Source organism: Podarcis erhardii (assembly GCF_964252035.2).
Source record: "Podarcis erhardii genome assembly, chromosome: 13".
Taxonomy (NCBI): Eukaryota; Metazoa; Chordata; class Lepidosauria; order Squamata; family Lacertidae; genus Podarcis; species Podarcis erhardii.
The window spans coordinates 30,588,078-30,611,461 of NC_138502.1; the positions used below are offsets into that span (position 1 = coordinate 30,588,078).

The 23,384-nt window shown below is 45.2% G+C and overlaps 1 protein-coding gene across 5 annotated transcripts in view; it reads left to right on the top strand.

The window, feature by feature from the left end:
* Positions 1-23,384, top strand: part of SRCIN1 (SRC kinase signaling inhibitor 1) — a 275,973-nt gene that overhangs the window by 32,364 nt on the left and 220,225 nt on the right. For 4 of the 5 annotated variants that reach the window (XM_081837581.1, XM_081837574.1, XM_081837578.1 and 1 more), the window contains one exon: positions 21,632-21,694. The exons of the other annotated variant lie outside the window; for it this stretch is intronic. Coding sequence is in view for 3 of the 4 variants with exons in the window: in XM_081837574.1 (XP_081693700.1) it covers positions 21,632-21,694 (63 nt within the window). In the remaining variant the exon portion in view is untranslated. The remainder of the gene's footprint in view (positions 1-21,631; positions 21,695-23,384) is intronic. 5 annotated transcript variants of the gene reach the window in all.

A 23,384-nucleotide genomic window follows, 5' to 3' on the forward strand; every position in this document is an offset into this window, starting at 1 on the left:
CATGTTAGTAGACTTCCTCAATACTCACCTTTAGTGGGCATGGAAAACATTTAAGCAGACTTTTTGGGGTGTGTTTGCTAATTTTCTGCTATTTTTCCTTCTCTTCTGTCTTCTGCTGTTTTTATTGCTGTACATTTATTTCCCCCTCTTATTTTGTGTTACTTTGTTCTATCTGAGGATATTATAAACCACCGTAAAGTGAACATTTTGTTGTGTGGATGCTTTTCAGCACAAATAGGTTAGAAGCTGTACTGTTGAATGTTCATATGCCCTGGTGTCTGCTGCTATTCATAGCTGCTGGAAATCCATGTTCACAGAGCTATAAAGATGACCCTTTCTAAGAAGTCCAGCCCCTTGTCATCAAAGTTGTCCATACAATCAGACATAGAACTGACTATGCAACCTTAGACTTCTGTATGCACAGTATATAATACAAAATACTTATGGAACAATAGCTTCAGATGACTTGGGCAAGTGAGCCAAGCAGCACAGCTACCATGTAAAGTTAAAACACTCACTCAAACACATACATGCCTCACTGTCACTAATCAATCTAAATATATATTTTAAAAAAATTAAAAATGTCCAGTAGCACCTTAGAGACCAAATAAGTTTGTTCTTGGTATATGCTTTTGTGTGCATGCACACTTCTTCAGATACACTGAAACAGAAGTCACCAGACCCTTATATATAGTGGGAGGGTGGGGTGGGGTTTTTCTCAGGAGGGTAGTAGGAGATGGGTGATCAACTCAATGGGTATGGTAAACATACCCCACCCCACCCTCCCACTATATATAAGGGTCTGGTGACTTCTGTTTCAGTGTATCTGAAGAAGTGTGCATGCACACAAAAGTGTATACCAAGAACAAACTTAGTTGGTCTCTAAGGTGCTACTGGACAATTTTTTATATTATATTATTATTATTTTATATATTTTGACTGTGTCAGACCAACACAGCTACCTACCTGAATCTAGAACCACTAATCAATTTGTTCTGTGACAAATATATCTCCTGACCGCAAGTATAACAATGGCTTAGATCAGGGAATGGTATTCTTTTGGGACACGTCGGCATGTTTGCAAACTGGAGAATCTGTTACTGCTCCACACACACATGGCAACAAATTAAGTACAAACTGCAACCTGTTCCATGGGCTGCAACATAATGCTTCTTTCACCCCATGGCAAAAGTTGTATACTGTATCTGTTTATGCTCAAAAGGAGGATATATGCTGTGACCTCGTCGTGACTGTCATAAGGACTTTATAATGTTAAAATAACCACTGCTGTTTAGCAGTGGTTTCTAGGTGAAAACTCCTGGCAGAGAGGAAAAGAGGCAGGGCTTGCTTGGGTCAGGCAAATTTCACTCTGATTGGCTAGAAAATTCAGTCAGACAGTTAATGGTCAGCTGGAGATCAAAAGTCCGAGAGAGAGTGTGTCAGTGAGAGATTCAATCGGTCAGTCAGTCAGTCAGTAAGGAGTTGGTTGGTGAAAGGAGGTGTGGAAGTAATTTGCTTGAGGGACAAACCAGCAGCAGTGACTCTTAGGTCTGTGACAACTGCCTGCTAGCACCTCAGGTCCCCAGTAATAGGTGTCAGATCTCCCTTTTGTATATAAAGTCCCCTTAATAAACTATTTTAAAGATAATGCTGCCTCATCACACATCCAAACTTAACCACATTACTAGACAGCCATGAAGCCTGAAGGAACTGACAGCAGTGAAGAAATTTAAAACACACAAACATTAATCTCAGGGTTGTGTGTTTAGGCCCCCGTTGGACAAAAATATTCCTGCATTGCAGGACTTGGACTAGATCGTCCTTGGGTCCCTTCCAACTCTACAATTCTATGGGCACTTGTGATATAGATAAGTGAGGCTGTGTACCTGGGTCCCCTGTCATTGCTGTGGCAGAGGTAGGAGCTCTGCACCCTAATTTCAGCATGGGCAGAGGGGGGAGGGACCCCGTAGGCACCAGGGAAGGCCTCCCTGGGCAGCCGTGTGCCCACAGGCACCATGTTGGTGACCCCTGGCTTAGATCTTCATTTTGAGCAAAACCCCACTACCTCCATCCCAAGGAAATGTTATTTGATGCAGCAACTTGCTCCCCAGCATCCTGTTCCCTTACAACTGGGGTTGGGGACTTCTGGCCTGCAGGTCCAATCCAGGGGCTCCAATTTGCCCTGAGACACCATTTCATTTCCCCCACCTGTCAATCATCTGATGTCATTCTGCAGATGAAGTCAGCTGATGGGCAGGGGAGTGAGGTTCACTTCTTTGTTGGCTGCATGAGCCAGTTCCTATCTTGTGAAGCCAAGGCAGAAGGATTTACCCGGTCACCCACTGATGGGTGTGTGTTTGTTAAATCCTGCAGCCTTGGGGCATTAAATCCTGTTCAGTTCTGCAAGATTCCCAATGCAAACCCTTCCTGAATCAACCCCTGCTTGAAACAACAGGGCTTTCCCCTCCATTTTAGAAAGCTGTTTTTCTCTGGGACTTCAAAGCGGCAAAACACCTGACGTCATTGTGAAGTCAGGTGATTGACAGGTAGGCAGTCCCTGTAAGATTTCAGCCATGAGGTCAGTCGTGATAAGGATCTTGTCCATGGAGCAAAGGAATACTCCCCACCCCTGGCTTACAGCATTGTTTTGTGCCCCAGAGGTAAAAGGGGCACACAAGGTCTTATCTGTATATGTTGAGGAGGGCTGCTCGGCCTTAATTTTTTTTTTTTAAAAAATATTTCTCCTTGGAAATTAGAAGAACATTTTCTCTCCTGTTCCCCACCCGTCACTATCACCACCTCCTGTCACTTCCACCACCCTACTTTTGTCCCCGTTCCTTCCAGCAAGTGGGGCGGGGAAGTATGGTGCGATGAGTCTGTGGCTTGCAGCATTTAGCTTCCAACCCTCTCTTAATGTTGCTCTTGCCTTTTCCCCCTTTGCATGTAGCATTTTCCTCATGAATACTCCCTGATTAAAAGCATCAGCTTCTCCTTTCTGGTGTTCTTGACAATGTTCACTCATCTAACTGCCTATTCATCAAGGGAAGATAAGGCATGCGGGGAGACGAAGCCTTCTCCTTTTCTGACTCCCCCACCCCACCCCGCCTTCCTCACAGTTTCCTCCCTCCTTTCATTCATGCTTTTCCGTTCCTTCTTTCTTTAACAAGCTGGGTGCAAGCATGCGGCAGTTCCCTCCCCTGACATGTGTTCGGTGCTGTAGCCCCAAGTGCAACACTTTAGGAAAAGGAAGGAAATGTTTCTCCCATGGCATCTTCCCACACTGGTCACATCCAGACCGTACATTTTAAAGCTGTATGTGACCCTCCATGGGACAGCTTGAGGGTGGGCAGGCTAGAAATGCATACTGTAAAATAAATAAATAAACAATACCACTGTGATAAATAAATAAATTCAACCCAGGCTCAGGAGCCAGGGACACCTGCCCATAGTCCCAGCTAGGCCTTTACAGCATGCATAACCAGTTTGTTCACCAGCCGTTTGCTGTTCCCACAGGGGTGTTTTCAGCTATTGAATTTTGTTCTTTTATTTGCGTGAAAACAGAATTACGGTTCTGCGCTGCATTGTTCACCACACAAGGGGACAGCTTCGTGCCACGAAGTTGAGGCAGAGTGAAGGCTCCAAGGTCACCCAGGCCCCTGTTCCCTCACTGCGTACAAGGGGTGTAAACAATGCAACAACACTTTCCTGTCCTAACCATCTTCCCCCACCTCCATACACCCTGCTGTCCCCAATGCTGGAAATACGATCAGTCTTGTCAAGAAAAGAGGGAGGCAGCTAGTCCCTGCTGCATTAAATGACTTGATAATGGGGACTTAAACAACCACCTGTCAGTTGGCGCTTCCCCCCCCCCCCCGCACGGCTGCCATTACCGTTGGCAAGGGCAGAATCGGAGATGAATAAAACGATCCCTTTCCCTCGTTATTTTGGGCGAATGCTGTCATGGTGCACATGTTTGTTTAGCTGATTGGCTTTATGTTAATGAACCAGACTCAGTTCCCTCTGCCTCTTTCAGTCAGAGGGCTGTGGAAGAGGGAAGAGGCGAACCGTTTTATAGATCGCAGAGCATGGAAAAATACTGTGCGGTTTGCCTTCTATTATTGGAATCAAGTGATCTCCAGAGAGGAGAAGGGGTTGTGAAACTTGAATGTGCAAAGCTACAGGATCAGAGGCCCCAGCAGCTATGCGCTTTCCAGAGGAGGAGACAGCAAAGACTTCTCTTGGTTGAATTCGAGTGCTCAAATTTGTTTTGTGTGCAAGCTTTTGAGTGACACGGAATTCTCCAGGCGCAGGAATTCAAAGCAAAACCCCAAAAGCATTTGTTTAAAGCATTTGTTATCAAGCTGCAGGCAGAGAGTTCTGATTTTCCTGAGGGAGGATTAAGATTCCCTTCACTCAGAAAACTTCTGCATCAGGAAGAAAGTTAGGCTCCACCCTTTTCTTGATGTGCTAGTTTTCTATGTGCAGAGTTATCCACACACAAAACCACCGCTGGAGAACATTCAAATATGCAAAACTAAATAACATGCCTGAAGTGATACACAATCCAGGAAAAGCTGTACCACCTGATTCTGCTGAATATACAAGTTGGCTCTATTTGTGATAAATATGCTTTAATAAAACCTTAAGGAGGCAGTTCCTCCCTACCCCAGTGACAACTGAACATGCTTAGAGGCCGCAGACTGATAAATGCCTTGGGGCACTGTCGATAGAACTGATGGACAGAACATCCTGAAAACAGACTTGGCTGGCTGACACTCCACACAGCAATTCTTTTAAATAAACTTTATTTAAACACTAAAACCAGTAATTACTGGAGCAGAATACCAAAGTATGTTTCACATGATACATAGGGCATTCAACAAAAGGGTCCCGTTTCTGTTTCAAGCTCCGCTTGTTGGCTATATTAATAATCCCGTATGACAAAACTAGTGATTCCATGGCTATTGCTACTAACTAATTCTACTAGTAATCTTCCCTGGCAACTTAATTTATGTATTTCAGATATTTGGATACTGCTTAAAATTCAGAATTATTTCTAAGACGTGTTTTATAAAAAAAGAAAAATCAAGTTTCTTGTTGGCATCTGAAAGTAATGATCCTGCACCCTCCCCCCGACTCTCCCCAGCACAAGTCCATTAATGTTTCTGTACAGGGCTTGGGGCACATTGGGAAACCAGCCAGGAACAAGCAGAGCAGCCGGAGCTCCATCAAGGTGGGTTGGCTGCATTCCACGCTACAGCATTGCCTTATCCTACTGTGCCACTCTCCCATTCCCTTTCCAACTGGGGCGAAAAGGTGTGCAGTATGCAGAGTTGTAGAAGCTCTCCACATTTGCCTGGGCTGTTGTTGTAGTCAAGCATCTGGCCCAAAGGTTCTGTGTGTGGTAGGCACAGAGCACGGATGAGCAGCTGGGAGTGGGCTGGACTGGGATACAGTTCATTCCATGGTAGCAACTGCTCCTGTGCCATGCCTCTGACAGCACAGTTGATGCCATCCTCTACTCAGGCCAATCAGGACTCCCAATTGTGCCCCACTAGGCCTTGTTTGATGTGGGTGTGCTCTTGTGTCCCTAATCTGCTCCTCTTCAAATGTAGCTACCATATTTCTTGGAACATTTAAAATACAAGAGGCCACCTTATACCAAGTCTGTCTACCTCTAGATTGACTGACAGTGGCGCTTCCAGCAGGAGTCATTTCCGTGCCAGGAATTGAACCTGGGACCTTGCGCATGCAATGCAAATGCTCTACTAGGAAGCCATGGAACCCTTTTTTTGGAAAGTGTGGGTTTCCTCCTGCTACCTTAGACATTTACTCAGAATCATGGAGTTGGAAGGGACCATGAGGGTCATCTAGTCCAACCCCCCTGCAATGCAGGAATATGCGGCTGTCCCACACGGGGATTGAAGCTGCAACCTTGGTGTTATCAGCACCACGCTCCAACCAACTGAGCTATCCAAGGTTGTGTGCCTCCCTGGGGTAAGGACATAAGAAGAGCCCTGCTGGATCACCTGCTGGATCAAGCTAAAAGGTTGATGTAATCCAGCATCCTGTTCTAGGACAAGAGCCCAGCAATACTTCCCCCACACTCTTATTTGCTGTTGAAGTAAGAGCAACCAAACCTATTTGGTTCAGGGCAGAGCCTGTGTCTCATGCCTGGGTAGGAAGGGCTTTAAATTCCATTTTCTTTCCCTTTTGTGTGCATGCCATGGATCTTTGGACAAGCTCTCCATTAACATCATGAAAATGAAGTCGAATTTGAGCTCTGACATCTGTTTCATTGGTGACTTTTGGGTCATGAACAAATGAGTTCTCCCTTGAGCAAATATACTTGAGACATTCTATGATAGTCATTTTTCCAGCACCATTTGGTCCCACCAAGATAAAGGATTCAAGGAAGTGATCACTTGCTTGTCTTTGTCCTCTGCTCCAAAGCTCCTCACACCGAGGATGCTCATTTTATCAGTCCTAGACATTTTTAAAGCATATTCCTTTTTTTATAAGCACTATCTTGTATTGTTCGTAAATGTTGCAGCCTGACAACGCGGGCCTCAACTTCCGGTTCTTTTAGATGATTCTCTGCCGCTCTCCTTTTTAGAGCTTCTTCTGGTTTGACAAGCTTTTCAAGATGGTTTCCAGCTCCAGAACGCTATTGTCTTTTTGCAGCCATAGTACCACATAAATAATCACAATATGGGCCAAGGCATTGCTTCTTTCCCCCAGCATCTGGTATTCGGAGACATAACTGCATCTGATACTGGAAGCAATATATAAATACCCTGACTGGCAGCCATGGGTGACTAACCTCTGTGAATTCATCTACTCCCCCTTTAAAAAAAAAAATTAAAATGTCTAAGCCGGTGGCTGTCACTACATCTTGTGGTCGTGAATTCCATCGATCTGCTGTGCAAAGAAGCACTCTGCTACCATCTAGTGGTGTCTGCTGGGCCAGGTAAAGATGTCCTTCCCCAAGGTCAACAGGTGATGGACTTTGCTGCTCTCGGTACCCCCTCAAACCTCAAAATTTGTATACCTTCCAAATGAATGTTTTCCGATACCTGTGTCTCGCAAATCCTGTACCTGGTGAATGGGCTGTTGTTGTTCATCTTCTAAAAACAAATGTCCAACCATGAGACTAGTCCTCTCCCATCTCCTGTGACATCCCATCGTGAAGGCTGCTGTGGTGCAGCCATGGGCTTGCACACATTACTTGCTAGGTACGAAGCAAGGGGGGCGGGGCGAGCCTTGTGGCGAGGCTGTGGGCTTGTGCGACAGCTTTTGGCGTTGCTTGAACCAGACACGGCTGCAAGACATGCGCTGGCCAACTGCCTCTGCTGCTTTCCACCGCCTGCCACCTGTCATGTGGGAGGCAAGCAGCTCCCGTTGCTGCCTTCTCCCCATTGCTTGCTTTGATCCCTCACGGCCTGCCCATCTCAACTCTGCATGCATTCCAGCTATTTTCCATATTTTGAGGGGTATGAAAAGGATGGCTGCAGATTGTCCCACAGGTTGTCCATGGTCATCTGCAGGATTTCCCCCCAGGGTGGGTGGGGAGTAAAACGCTGAAAAGAGGAGGGGAGCCGGCTAACGTCTCACCAAAAATGAGAAGGATAGTGCCCTTACATTTTGCCTTATATCTCATATGCCACAAATGCTAGAAACTTACTAAAAAAATTTAAAAGGTGGGGATGTGGGGATTGTGACTCCTCAGAGGTGGGACAGTAGCCGTGCCCTGTGGACACCCATGGACTGAATCAAGGATAGCAGGTAGACGGGGCAGACCAAGGTCAGAACTCGGGAAATAGAAACAGGTAACAGTGTGAGCATGGGAAGGTGAGGAGAGTTTGGAAGGCAATGGCACCATCAGGCGGGACTTTGGGGCAGAAATCTCAGACCCAGTTCAGCTGAGTGAATAGGAGGGCCCCCAAATGCACAAGGACTGGCTTGCCATCTAAAGATGGTGGTGGCGGGGGGAGAGACCCATTAAGTACAGGAGGCAGTGGAAGACACAAGTTCCTGGCGTGCTCTGGTCCATGGGGTCACGAAGAGTCAGACACGGCTAAACAACAACAAATAAAATTAGCTAATTGTCCCACTCCCTGAAAATAATTTAGAAGGAACGTTCAATAAAGAGGATGTCTGGAAGTGACCTGAGTTTGATGGGGATTTCTTCTCCAGAGAAAGTCCAGCACAAGCCACATTTCAGAGACAGGAGGAACAGCTTGTTTGCTTAGGCAAGCTTCTAGTGGTGTGCAGCAGCCATGTTTACTTGAGAGCGAAGTCCTGCTGAGTTAAATGGGACTTCTTCCCACGTAAAGGCTTGCCGTTGCGGCCCTGGCCTGACAACGTGCTGCTGTTTTACTTTGTTCACCTGTATTGTTTTGACTTTTTGCTGCGCTAATGAGTCCATGTTGAGTCGCTTGCCGCTGTGGTTTTTTTTTTTTTTAATTAAAGAGAGCTGGGCTTACTAAATAATGGAATGAGATGGTGGTCCTTGCTAGCATGGGCTACCCAGTGCTTGGCGTGCCCCAGGAGCCATCGTAATCAAGTTGGGGAGAGCGCTGGGGCTGTTTTCTTCCTTGGCTCTGTCTTTGGCACTTGCATCTCTCCCGCTGTTTACTCCTCCCGGCTTCTGGCGCCTTTGGATATCTGTATGCGCCTCCATCCTCCACCCGCACTCATCCATTTGAGGCCTGTCATTGCTGCTGACCCGTTCGGTTAAGAATCCTTTCCTTTCATGCTTCCGGGCTTTGCTTTCCTGACTGCCCCCCCCCCTTGAAATGACGGAGGAAAGAAGGGGAAAGAAGAAGAAGAGAAGACAAGAGAGAGGGATGAGTTCATGCCGGCTCATTTGTGTGAGTGTGAAAAGGCCAACGGCAGCACTGGGCTATACCAAAGAGCCCCAACACAGTCATAAAAACAGAGAGCAGGAGGGGGAGAGAGAGGGAGAGAGAGAGAGAGCTTAGGAGCACAACAAGTCGCCTTGGCATCGCCTCAGGATTTGAGGGGGAATCTGTCTCATTTTGGAAAAATTAATGATTCCAACATAATTTGAAGAGCATTCATTATATGGCTCATTAAAAAGACATTGCGCAGGCCAAGTGGACTGGTGTCTGCCGGCTCAAAGGCATCGTTGAGGGCCTTTCCTGAGGTCTGTACTAGGAAGCATGGCAGAGGGGTAGGAATGGTTGCGGAATTTGTGGACAAGATGTGCCTTTTCCCCTTCCCCTGGGCCCACTAGGGGCCACTTAGCCCTGACGCTCAGCAGAATGAGATGATAAAGGTTTTTCCCCCTCCTGGGTTGTACCAGTTCAGGCTGCAGATAAGGGGCAAAGAGAAGAGCAGCAGTCAGACAAAAGGCAAAGGGATGACAGTTCAAAGTGTTGGTGCTGACCTTTAAACCTCTAAACGGCCTCGGTCCTGTATACCTGAAGGAGCATCTCCACCCCCATCGTTCAGCCCGGACACTGAGATTCAGCACCGAGGGCCTTCTGGCGGTACCCTCATTGTGAGAAGTGAGGTTACAGGGAACCAGACAGAGGGCCTTCTTGGTAGTGGCACCCGCCCAGTGGAATGCCCTCCCATCAGATGTCAAGGAAATAAGCAATTATCCTACTTTTAAAGGCATCTGATGGCAGCCCTGTTTAGGGAAGTTTTAATATTTAATGCTGTATTGTTTTTAATATTCGATTGGGAGCCTCCCAGAGTGGCTGGGGAAACTCGGCCAAATGGGTGGGTTTTAAATAAATTATTATTATTATTATTATTAGTAGTAGTAGTAGTATTGCTAAGGCAGAATAGCAAATGGCAGCCACACCTGCCCCCAAGTCATGGTGTCTACTACCAAACAAAGCTGGGCAAATTATTTGAATAGCCATCCTGGTGGTAAAAATACAGTGAAAATAAATGTAGTAACTAGAAACTTTCTGTTGTTTCATGACACCTCTAAAATTGGCTGCCTTGCGCAGCTTGTTTGCTGTGCCTAATGGTAGGGCCGGCCCTGGAGATGGAGAAGGATTCAGATTCTCCATTACAAGCTCCATTCAACTACATGGGAGCTGTGCAAACCCCATGCAGTGGGACTTCCACAGGGCAACTTTCTGTCAACTGCAGCCCATGCCAGTTAAAATGCCGAGTGCTGTTTCAGGCTTTTGCCTCAGGGACTGAAACGTATTGGGCCTACCCTGTTTGTGAACATATATCCTCCTGCAGTTGGATTTCCCTGGTTCATTGCAGTTCTCTTGCTTCTCCATTGCCATTGCTCTTGCTGTGGGTGTCATTGCAGTGCAGTTGTTATAATAATACACAGGTAATACACAGGGCATCATAGGTGCCAAGGGACACAATCCCACCCCTCATCAATTTCTAATTAATATTGCTTTTTGTTTTTGCACATTATTCTCAGGATAAGTCTCTCCACCACAATAAATATCAGATAATATAATGATGAATAGGAGCAAGGTTACCAACTCGTCTTCTTCAGCTACGTCCTGCCATTTCTTTCTCCAGATTTTGTTTTTCAATGGATATGTGTGCCTCCCCCATGAAGGTCTGCAAGACAGGCTCTCCCCCTGCACCATCAAACTGGGCTAATACATACTTCCTGCTGGTGCCACTCCTGCAAAACCAGGACAAACATGAGCAAAGTGCTGAGAAGGATTTTGCTCTCATTGCTTAAGAAATTGAAATCTATGGCCGAGTAGAGAGGTATTTTCTGTATAAAAAGGAAAAGGAAAAGGCAAAGCAAAAACCCTCTCAATCAAGAAACACAGTCTGAAATCTCAGACAAAGTTTCTAAAATGCAAAAGCCCCAATCCTTGTGCATTTTGAGCAAATTGGATGCAACTTATCCATGCTGGGTATACGAGTGGCTGATTTATTTATTTAAAACATTTCTCTATCTTGCGTTTTTGCCTCAACATGAGGTGCCCAAGGCAGCTCACACAACATGATCATCATTAATACAAAATGCAACTTAAGCTACAATCCTGTTCATACATTATATAGGGTGTTATGCATGCTTTCTCTTCAAGTGAATTCATATGACGGGTAGATGAGGTCTCAGCTGCACAGCATTTTGCAGCACACTCAGACACCCTGTAAGCAAAGGAAAAAAAATGTTTAAAGGGGTGATTTGAGTCTGGAGATCCTGGGCAAAAGACCCTGAGTTTGGGCTTCATGCTTTGCCCTCTAACAACACCCCAGTTCCTTCCTTGCCTTCTATTTTTAACTAGCTTGCTTTAAAAGTCTTTGATAAAGTGAATGAAATTAGCCGCCTCCGCCTTCCTACTTTTGCATTCCCGTTTCTGAATGTTTCCTCCTCCCTTTCTTGCTTTAGTTAGCACACAGGAATGAGAGAGGGTGTGGGGAGGGATGAAGAAGTGAAATCAACAAAAAGAGCATTTGGGGATTTTTCAATCCTTTCTCATCCACTGCACTGCGTGTAAAAAGCTGGTAAAGGACACTCAAGGACGACGCTATTGAGAATCTCCCTTCTTCCCTCTTTGCAAAGGAGGAAAAAATCTGACAACCTCCCGGTTGATTCTTGATACTGCCTTGCAGGTCTCCTACCAATTTTCCCTACTGAAACATCGGGCCTTAGTTTTAGAAGAGAATATGATGCACCACCTACCGTATTTCTTTCAGCTCTCCCTTCCTATATGCATGATCCTCTGCCTGTACAGTATCACTGTTCTCTGTGCCCTTGAAAAATCTCCAGATTCCACAGCTCTTTTAGGACGCTTCTTCAATATCTTAAAATGCTTTAGATTTGTAAGGCAGGAGGTGGTGTCTGAACTCAAGACTCCTTGCAAGATTCAACCCCAAGTGAAGCAAGTGCGCAGGTATAATCAGGCATGGACTGCTGGATAGTAGCATTGGTGCTGGATGGGGAACTTAGAGCCATTGTGGTTTAGTGGTTAGAGTGTCGGTCTAAGACTGGGGAGACCCGGGTTCAAATCCCCACTCAACCTTGACAGAGGTGTATGAATGAAGTGAAAGAGGGGACATTATTATGCTGCCCTGAATTCTTTGGAAGAAAGGCAGGATGCAAATATAATTAATAATACACATTTCAAAACATTTTGGGATTGTACCCTCAGAGTGCCACCAGGAAGTTCTCAGGCTGTGGTCAATATGTGAATCTGGCCACCTGATGTAGAAGGAAGCCCTAGTTCATCACTTGAGGGATGTTGGGAAGAAATCACAGACTGCAGTTACTCAGTGCTGAGTAGAAGGCACACTATACAGTGGTACATCTAGATATGAATGGGATCCATTCTGGAGCCCCGTTCGCATCTAGAGGTAAACGTAACTAGTGACGGCGCGTCTGCACATGCGTGCATCGCTTTTCACCGCTTCTGTGCATGCGTGTGACATCATTTTGAGCATCTGCGCAAGTGTTTGAGATTGCGTTTGAGATTGAGCATGTGCAAGCGGCGAAACCCGGAAGTAACGCGCTCTGTTACTTCCGGGTTGCCGAGGAGCACAACTTGAACGCGCTCAACTCGAAGCATATTTAACCCGAGGTATGACTGTATGTGCTCACATATACTGTTATTTTCTGTATATAAAACCTGTTCCCAGACTGTGGCCTGTGGACAAGCTTCATACAGCTGGTCCACGGAATGTCTGCATTAAATATCCACATTGATTTTTAATTGAGTTTTTGTAGTTTCTTTTATTTCTTATCTTGTGTTACAGTTTGAATTACATGGCATTCAAATCGCAACACAGTAAAATAAAATATAAGAAACAAAAGAAGCAATAAAAACACAGTCGCACAGCATCTAGCATCGCACTTGCTTTAACAGGCAGAAAACATGATGAAGCAGTTCACCAATTTTCAAGTGGTCTACGGGAAAAGTGAGTTTTGCAACCGCTGGCATATAACATCGCATCTGTTACTTTAAAAGAAGTAGGTGGTGCGATATGAGTTAAAGGAGGATGAGTGGGGCTGCAAGACACCTGCAAAAGAATCCCTCCCACCCCACACTGCTTACACCATTGGCAATTTCAGACCTGAAAACACTGCCCCTCAATTCCAGGATTTATGCTTGGGCTTGTGGTTATCCAATAGCGAGTGACACACACTCTGTATGTTCAGAGGCACTTCTCTGGTGTTTCATTGTTGTTGAGCTGAGCAATGCGCTCATGTTCCAAGTGGTTTTAATCTGCATACTGTACTTTTTAAAAAAATGAGATTTAACAGGGCTGAAGCCAACGTGGGCCTGCCTCTCTGTGCTTAGATGCATGGTGATTATTGCAGTTGCTTGGGATAAATGAGACTTTTTATTAAATGTGTGGCGTGCAATTATATCTGTATTTTTTTTAAAAAAAAGGAAAGAAAAGAAAACGCCAAACAACATTAATCCTAAATTGTGTGTATGTGATTTTCATCAGAACCATGGCGCGCAGGAAGGGGAAATTTAACCCTTCCCTCCCAGACCACAACCCCAGTGAAGATAGCTAGTCCTCCCCTCACCCTATGCTGCAATTAGCCAGGAAGTAGGAAGCTCCCATTGGCTTTCCCCCCTTGTGTCTAACTGCAGGCCAGGTGAGCTGGGTGGTATTGTAGGGATTACGGTTTGGGAAATGGGGGGTTAAACTTCCCCTCCCTGTGCGCTGCAGGATTAGATCAACAAAGAGAGATGCAGCTTCATACTACATATTTAATGTACCATGTAGTTTGATTGTTACATGTTTTATGGCTCAGCCTTGGCATATTTTGTGGCTCAAATGGTCCTGGATTTTCAGATTTAGAAATCTAGATTACATGGTGTTTATTTGCTTGGTTTCTAATCCTATTATATATGACAAAACAGCCATCACTTTGCATTGATAATTTCCTCTTTCCTGCAGCTGCCTTTATATACAGTGGTACCTCGGGTTACAAATGCTTCGGGTTACAAACGCTTTGGGTTACAAACTCTGCAAACCCAGAAGTAGTACCTCGGGTTACAAACTTTGCTCCAGGAACAGAACGGAAATCACGCTCCGGCAGCGGGAGGCCCCATTTGCGAAAGCGCGCCTCAGGTTAAGAACGGTTTCGGGTTAAGAACAGACCTCCAGAATGAATTAAGTTCGTAACCCAAGGTACCACTGTAGTCCCAACAACCAATAGGATGTGTGCTAGCTGGCCTAGTTAGTCAGATCCTTGAAAAGGCAGAGACTTCAATACTTCCTGTTTCCTACTAAACATACTCACTTGCTGCTTGTACCAGCAAATAGAGTATTGTCCCAAAGACATACGGGGCAGTGTGTCTCCATTGTCCTCATCCAAAGGGGCCTAGTTCCAATGCAGTCCTGATTTGACACTTCTAGTAATGCAGCTTGCCAGGCATACAGGTAGGATTTGTACCATCGGGAGGAAATGGTTTAGTGATACACCTCGGGCTTCATCATGGCTAAGAACAGCATTCAGTTTGTCCCAGGAGGCATTGTATTCCTTAACTCCATGGCTATGTACATGCTATATCTCTGAAGCATGTTTTCTTCTCAAAGAATTTGGGGCACTGTAGTTTACCCTAGTGCCCTGAATTCACTGATAAAGGAATAAATGTGCTTTGAATGTGCATTAAAAGAATAGTGTGTACACAGCCTTAGTCTTTGTTGTGCTTCTCCCATTCAAGTGGTGACTTTCAAATGGAAGCAGGGACGCTGTGTAGCACTCTTGTCTTCCCCTCTCTCTTGCCTTATCTGTTTGTCTTCAGGGTACTCTTGCTTTGAGCAGCAGGTGCTACTGACCCAGTGTCTTGGGTCCAAGGCGAGTGGCATCCCAGACCTATTTGTCTTTTCCCAAACACTTGAGTTTTTGTGATGCTACTGCTGAATGCACAATACTCTTATGTTTAACAGGGACTAGAAAGCGGTTGCATAGATAAATGCCATGTAAATAATTCATCGTAAATGACAATCATTAAAACAAATGAACAAAGGCATGTTTTGTGAAAGATTATCCTGGCTAATTTTTGTTTTCTCATGGGTGCTCTTTTCGTTACACCACTGCTGCAGTTTATTTCTTTGCAGTTCACCTTGCTTGGAACAATTTTCTCTCATCCTTCTCCAGATTCAACATAGTCGCTCTTACTGTTTTTTAATCTATTTTCTTCTCTCTCTCTCTCTCTCTCTCTCTCTCTCTCTCTCTCTCTCTGAGAATGTCATAGCAAGGGAAGATTCAGAATCAGCATTAGTTGGAGAAACCTAGTGAGTTGGATCGTGATACTTCAAAATTGCTTCTCTTGGGGGTGTGGTGTTCAGCAGGTCCAAAGTGTACATACGAAGAGCCCTGCTGGTTCAGACCAACAGCCTATCTAGTTTAGTATCCTGCTTCCCATAATAGCCAAGCAGATGCCAACAGGATGCCCTCAAACAGGTCATGAAGTTCTCCGGTGAGTGGTATTCCCAGGCATGTTGTGACCTCTGTTTCTGGAGGTAGCATATAGTTTCTTGTGGGTTTTGCTTTTATCTTCTAAACACGTTCTTCCATGATCCTCAACACAGCCACAACCTGAAGTGACCTGTGTTGGCCTGGGGGTGCTACCACCATTTATTCCCTGAAATAACTTGCTTAAAATAAATAAGTGAATCTTGTGTGTTAAAATAAATAAGTAAATCCTGTGTGGCAGTGCATTCTGGTAGTCCCAGATGCTATCAATAGTGGGGAAAAACCCCCCAAAAACTCAACCAACCATAGTTCCGTATCAGGTAGATTGTTGGCCCTGATTTTTTTCTCTCAAGTTTCCTATGACCCAGTGAATGGTCTGGGAAAATACGATGCTGTGATGCTGCTGAAGCTGAGCAGGCTTGGCTAATGGGAGACTTGTGCAAGTCTGTGTAAGAGTGGAAAATAAGTGTCGTTATTTTTTTTAAAATTCTTGGTTTGCTGTGTGGTTTATTTACTCAGGCTGCATTCTGGAGTCCTAATTGCATTTGACCAGCCTGCTACATCTGAGGTTCACATAAGGATTAGGAAGCCATATCCCTACCACAATGCCTCAAAACATCATACTGAAATAAGGAAACCCTGGTTTGATGGGTGTGGAGAGCAACTGAATCGTCAGAGCTAGGTCTGATCTGGCATGGAAGACTTTACAGAGGGTGAGCAGCCAATCAAGAGTTTAGACCTAAGAGATTCTAGAGCCAACAGAGAAGCTCAACGTTGGTCAGGCCTTTCAGATTGGGTGTTTGGTTGAGGTTTTTGGCTGTGAGATGAAGCTGAAGAACTTCAGGCTTTAATTTCACAATGCCCGCCGCCAACCCCGCAAGACTTCCTTCCCTGGTTCTTTTGTTGTTTGGGTTATTTCATTATGTAGATCACAGTGGTGCTGGTGCTGTACAGAAGCCCAGTCAAGAAGGCCTCCACCCTCACTCGCCACCTTTGCAAAACTTGCAAGCTCGTGCGTCAGAAGCCAGAGAATGGCACTTGAGTGGAAGCCAGGGGACAAGAAACTGGACAAAAAGGGTCAAAACAATGACAGGCCTTGATGGATGGAGGACAGTAGAGGCACCTGTTGCTTTCCTGGAATTGGGCATTGCTCCCTCTCTTGCCAACCCTTGCGGAATGAGACTCTTGTGAAAGCTTAAACGTTTGTGTCATCTCTCCCTCCTCCTCCTCTTCCCACTCTGTCTCTCTCACCCCAGGCCTTGGAGACCTTGAATTAAAAAGCACAATGAGAGAGGAAGGAGAAGAGAAAACAGTCTCATTCCCTGGCAGGACAAAGGATCAAAGAGGCATCTTAGGGTTGCTTTCTCCAGGCGTTTGGCACCAGTTGCCGTCAGCTGCCTTCCAAACCAAAAGGCTCTTTTAAAGCTTTGGGAATCCATTGAGAAGGTGGCGGTAAAGCAAAGGGAGGCTGCAGAAGGAATAGGCCTCTCTCTCTCTCTCTCTCTCTCTCTCTCTCTCTCTCTGGGCTTCTCTAGACGTCCTTTGCTCATGATGATATCAGGCTGGTTACACATGATCCCGCGTTCAGTACTCTTTGTGCCTGCAAAAGTTTGGCGGCGGACATCCTGCTTCGTTTCGAATTGGCGCATGTCCCATAGCTTCCTGCTGAAATTCTGTACCTTTTTATGCTGCAAATGTTCCCGTGTGTGTGTGTGTGCGTGCGTGCGTGCGCGTGCGTTGCCCTGCTTTTGTTGTGTTGCAGTGCGAAAGAGCCCCTTCCAGACAAGCATAATGCAGTAACATTGGGGAAGCATAGCAGAACAACTGATAAAGCAGAATGATGATGTGTGGATGCATCAGTAGAAGTCCGCTGCTAATGCACTGTTATTGTGCCAATGGCGTGTTGCAGGATACACCCACAAAAAACACGCCAACCAGTTTGGATAAGGCTTTTCCCATCTCTCTCTTTGCATGCCACACTTTGCCAACATCCCATGGTTTTCATGGGCCTAGCGTACATGTGAAAGATCATAGGTTATACCGCTCCTATGAAATGCCACGAGACATCCCTGGAGGTAGTGGAGCCATAAGGGCAGAACTTTGGTGCAGAAGGTTCAGAGTTCAGCAGAATGAGCAGGAGGAAACCCAAACGCAGCAAAGCTGGCTTACTACATTTAAAATAAGTGAAATTAGAAATAAGTGAAATAATGATTTCTAATTCCCGCATGAGACCGTAATTTCCTGACTGCACCATTGCCTGGAGGAGGGTAGCCTCTCCATAATGTCCCACACTGTAGATCAAATGTGAGGCTCCCATCAGCCCCAGCAAGCATGGACAGTAGCCAGGGAGGATGGGAACTGAGTTAAGCAACATTTGGAGGGCCAAAGGTTCCCAACAATTACTGTGGATCTTGGAGGGGGGCAGGTGGGGAATGTGCTTAGTGATGCCTTACTTGTTGCATTGATTTCAGCAGAATCAAAGCGCAACTAACTTAGTCTGGATTTGACACATCAGCACTGGCTCTCTTGACTGTATTTTTATTATGGCTCAAGTGTGGAAGGTGAGGCTTTCAAGGTCAAGGGGATCAGCATAAAGCTGCCTTTTTTATTGCACTAGGTTTCCGGATATGCCAGCGGTTCTGACATTTGCACAGCTGCAGCTCAAGAATCTTTAATACATAACAGATGAGATTGGATACATCCTGGATTGAAATGCCACTTAGGAGATGCATGTAACTAGAAATGTAAAATTTCTGTGAATTTTGAAACCTTGCGGTGTGGTTTTGCGTGGAGTTTGTCAGTGAGAGTGCCAGACACAGACCTTTTGAAGGAAATGTACTCAGTAATTAACTTTCTAATCAAAACTAATCTTATTTTACTACTTTAACACCATAAAATGCATCATTTATAACCTATCATGTAAAATTTTGCTGTTTAGATTTTTTTAAAAAAAAAATACAGGAAAACCCCCCCCCCCAATTTTTTATTTCTTTCTTTTGCGGGATCTGTAGCACCACCTAAGATAATAAGCTCCAGGATGAGTTTATGACTACTAGTAGGTATTGTTCAGTAGCATCTTCAGTAAATGAAGTTGGAAAGGAATGGTCTTCCTCATCATAAAGGCTGATGACCCCGTTGAGGGTGTGAGTGTTTTCTTTCTGTGGAGCATTCCTCAAGGCTAATAATAATAATAATAATAATAATAATAATTTAGTACTTTTACCCCTCCCATCTGGCCGGGCCTCCCCAGCCGCTCTGGGTGGCTTCCAACAGGATATTAAAAACACAATAAAGCATCAAACATGAAAAACTTCCCTAAACAGGGCTGCCTTCAGATGTCTTCTAAAAGACAGATAGTTGTTTAGACAAACTTGCCCTGTGACAACCTGCCCACAATTTTATATATATATATATGTATGTATATATATATATATATATATATATATTATATACACACACACACACACACACACACACATATTTTGTCTTGTTTTGCACTGAAAATTTTATGTACTGCAGTCACATCTCTATCTAGCCTAAGATTACAGTAGACATGACTTTGCAACCAGCAGTGCTAGAAACTTGCCCTTTATTCTTTAAGGGAAACTGAGCTATTTCAGAAAGCGTAATTCTGCAACCAATACCACATTCTTCCCATTTCCTGCTCTCCCAAGGAGTTGTGGCATACGCTCCAGATTCCAGATTGCTCACTTGTGGGAGGTTTGGTGAGACTCTGTTGCCTTTCACTCTCTTTTAACTTCATATAATCCCGTGAAATGATGACCTTCCTAGGTGGTAGGAAGATCAGGCTCAAGGGAACCATTTACCTTCCATAGCATGTTGTAGACTGGTTCAGCCAAAGACCTATGTCATATGCGGACGGCATCCCTAACATCTCAGCTGGTCAAAATGGACTTAGGGGCTGGTTCCTCGTTTCAAAGATACAGCCCACTGAGGCAGCCCTTCTGATGGTTTGTGGAGTCTTCCAGTGCTTGGAAGTTGGATCAGATTCCAGGCTTTTCCTTCCGGAGGGAAGGAAGTGCAGGAGCTGTAGGATTAAATAGTGGCTTGCTGATAGTGAAGATGCCAACTGCTCTCTGGTGGTCTGAAGGCTCTAATGCAGCCCGACTATGCATGAAAACGCCCTTGGGCCTCTTTGCCAATTTGGGTAAGGCTGTGTGTGCAGGTATGTGCCTCTTTGTGGATGAGGACAACTCTGTGCTTGTGGCTCTGTGCTCTGCGCTCGGTTAAGTTTCCTGTGGCTCATTTGCGCACAATACTGTTGGTGGAAATGGCCTCGGGGGTCAGTGGAATTAAGTGTGTGCATGCTGTTCTCAAGGGTCATGGGTGTTGGGGGTTTCCCGTTTGTATGGGAAATTACATGGGGAGTTGGAGAAGGTCGCAGGTGTGTTTTCTGTTCTCACTGTTATTGCATACGGTTAATTCTGTTCAAAGCATTATGTGTTCCAATATATCCCTGTGCCCCATATTTTGTGACAAGAAAAGCAGGATTCTGCAACCTGTTCTCTTTGTTTATTTTAATGACTGATTTTATTAATTTAATGAGACTCTTTATACCTTTCCTTCCTGCTGTATAGCACACATTTTCCTACTGTACAATTTGTCCTTCTGCAGCCTCCCCACTCTTTCCCCCTATTTATTCCACTACTGTTGCTGGTCATGGGAAAAGGCAGAGAGCATGAGATCTTCTGCAGATACCATTCTGACACCTGAGATTTCTCCAGCTGCTGCCCATGTATTTTCAAAAAATTTATAATCACGAGGGCTAGAAAATCATTTTATAAAAATAAAATAAAGCTAGACTAGGATGCTTGGAAAGCTAAATTCTGCATCTAAGCTCACGTTCTATGTCTTCTATATTTCCTTGTGGAACTGCGTTGCCCACTTGTTCTCAAATGTATTGTGGAGTCATGAGGACTAGACACTTGTTTGTGGGTGTTTAAATGAAAGATTCTCAGGATGCTTAACTGCAGGACAATGAGTTGCGAATTTACTTAATTCAACCTTTAATCCAAGGCTCTTTTGCTCACTTACACCTCCCCTGCTGTGGCCAAAAGGATTCCAGTTTTGCCAGCTTCTCTGCTATCTATTTTATTTATTTAGTTCCCATCTTTTCTCCAAAGAGCTCAAGGTGGTGTGCATTGTTCTTCCTTTCTGCATTTAATCCTAAAAACAACCCTGGGAGGTGGGTTAGACCGAGAGGCAGTGATAGGCCCAAGGTCACTCGGTGCGTTTCATAGCTGAGCGGGGATTTGAACTCGGGTCATCTTGGTCCTAATTCAACACCCATACCACTACAGCAACTTGGGGGGTGAAGGCAGGAGAATTGGCTGCTGAAAGAAAGAGGCAAGGGATACAGCAGCTATAATTCCACACGCACCACTTCAAGGTGGGGGTATCAAGAATCAGGCTTCCATCCATTGGTGTGATGATCCACCTAACTTGCCAACTTCAGCTGCATCTTTGACAATTTCTGAAATGAATGTTGAAGCAGTGGGGGTCCAGGAAGCTGCCAATTCACACATTGTGTGAGTGGATGGTGCTTTAGAGTGGGGAGGTGCCCTAGTGCAATGTGCAAGCTGACTCAGATGCTTCCTGAGCCAACGCCATATGCTTCCTCCCATTTTCCCCCTCTCCACGTGACATCTGATGTTGGCACTCTCCATGAAATCCCAATTTTCTAGGCACCGCCTTTCTGAGGCTGAAGCATTGTGTGGCTGGGGGAGGGGAAACGTCTTGCTTTCCACGAGGAGCCCCCTACCTGCCACTCAGGTGTTCGGAAGAGAGGGTGGGGTGCGTGGCACCTGCTCCGGCCTGGTAAGTGTGTGAACCTGGTAAGTGTACGAACCAAGCCTGCATGGGTTTTCTTTTCGTTTCCTGTGGTTGTTGCAGGTGGCAGGCAATCGATCTCTAGCCTGGTGAGTGAAGTCCCAAGACTGCAACTTGGGGCGATGCAATAAACAAAACAAAAATAATGATGGCCTCCTCTCTCGTTTCCCATCTTTCATTGTGTTTGTGTTTTAAGTTTTTAAACAAAAAAATCTTTCCTGATGTTGTTTTGTTTAAAAAACGAACAAACCCCACACCACTGTTTCCCCCAATATATTTGCCTCCTGCACCCACCGTTCATCCTCCCCCACCCACTGCCCCCAATCCCTTTCTGAATTTGTTTGTTCCTGAATTTCCTCCTTTCCTGTCCTTAACCAGGCGTCGGGCGAATTGCAGGAGGGAAGAAACCTGGACTCTGTTCCCTTTGTTTAAAGTCACCAGGTTAGTATCCGGGGTGGTTGTATTAACTGGTGGGATCCTCTCCCTTCCATCCGTCACCGTTTTAACTGTTCCTCCGAAACCACACCACCAACCCACCCAGTCACCATTCTTCCATTGCAACCACCTCATGTAGCACTTGGTCCCCTTTCCTTATTTTGCGCGCATATATATGCTTTTTAAAGTGTGATTGGAATCTTAGTCACCATGATGCCTTTCAGGCTTGGGAGGAAACCTCTGTTGCTTGTTTTGTGTTTTTTTGCTAAGGCGAACAGTGAATCGTTTGTCAGTGCCTGCTGATTTAGAAAGGGTCACTAAAGCCTCACTTCCATGCTGTTCCTGCCCAGTGAGGGATCAGGACTGTTGTCACCTGATGATGAGCAAGCTGATGTTGGTCTCTGCTCCTGCTGTCTATGCTGCTCAGGCATAGACAAACCTGTGAATTTCAGTTTCTGCCAGTTTCGTGTTCCCTTTTACCAGTCTTAAATTCAGTTTGCCCCTTTGTGATTGTAAAAAAAAAAAGTAAAGTGGGGGAAACGTATGGATGAAAAGCTGTATGCATTTTCACAATACATGTATTTCGTCTTACAATTTTGCCTAGTGTGAGCATTTTTTGCAAGCAGTTTCCCCCAAGCAGAATGTGGTTTTTGCATGTTACTTTCACAGGCGTATGCATTTTTTGTACATGTTCTTTGGCAGGACAACTTTCATTGCAAAATCCCGAGAAGTGAGACGGAGAGTTGTGTTTCGATTTGTGTATTGGTTTTGGAAGTGCCAATTCAGGAAGTTTGCATTAAATGGCAAACGAAGCAAATTTGTTTCCCCACCCCTGTCTATGCTCTGTTGACCTCCTTGGCTTGGTTTGTCCCTGCTTACAGCAGTCCTTACAGTGACTAGTGTTTTGCTGGCAGTCTTTTCTCTAGCTTTGTGGGGTGGCTTGGGGCTTGGGCAAGGCGCCATCATCTCATTGCTATAGTATAGCCCTTTTGCTGCCCCTGCACACTGGGCCCACTCCACAACTCCTTTTTTCCTTGCTCTCGTCACTGCTTGACAACCATATGTCAGGAGTGCTCTGATGGTGTTTCCTGCTTGGCAGGGGGTTGGACTCGATGGCCCTTGTGGTCTCTTCCAACTCTATGATTCTATGATTCTATTCTATGCTCACTGTTTTCTTATTGCTATGCCAAACTCCAGTGGTAGATCCCGTAATCCCAGAATTGTAGAGTTGGAAGGGACCCTGTGGATCATCTAGTCCAACCTCCTGTAATGCAGGAATATCCAGCCATCCCAGGGATTGAACCTATGACCTTGGTGTTAACAGCACCACGCTTTAACCAATGGAGCTATATCTGGGCATTCTTCATTTTGGTGAGTGCAAGTGAACAGGCTTGTGCAGTGGCCTGGCTGAAGCTTATATCCCTAACTGCGGACTCTAACGGCCTTTATGCTGAAGGGGTTCCATTTTTAGCACAATGACTGTGGCTTTATTGTAAGCGATGGCTTTAAAAACCAAACAAGCCCAACACTAATAAAAATATAATAATACGAATGCAAAATGCACTCTAGCCTTCGCAGCAGCAAACCCCGCTGCGTCTGTCACAATAATAGATTTTATTTCCATGGCAAGCGCTGGCTTTGAATGTTCTGGGTGAGCTGCATTTTGAAGTGAGACAGCTGCCAAGAAATGCTTAAG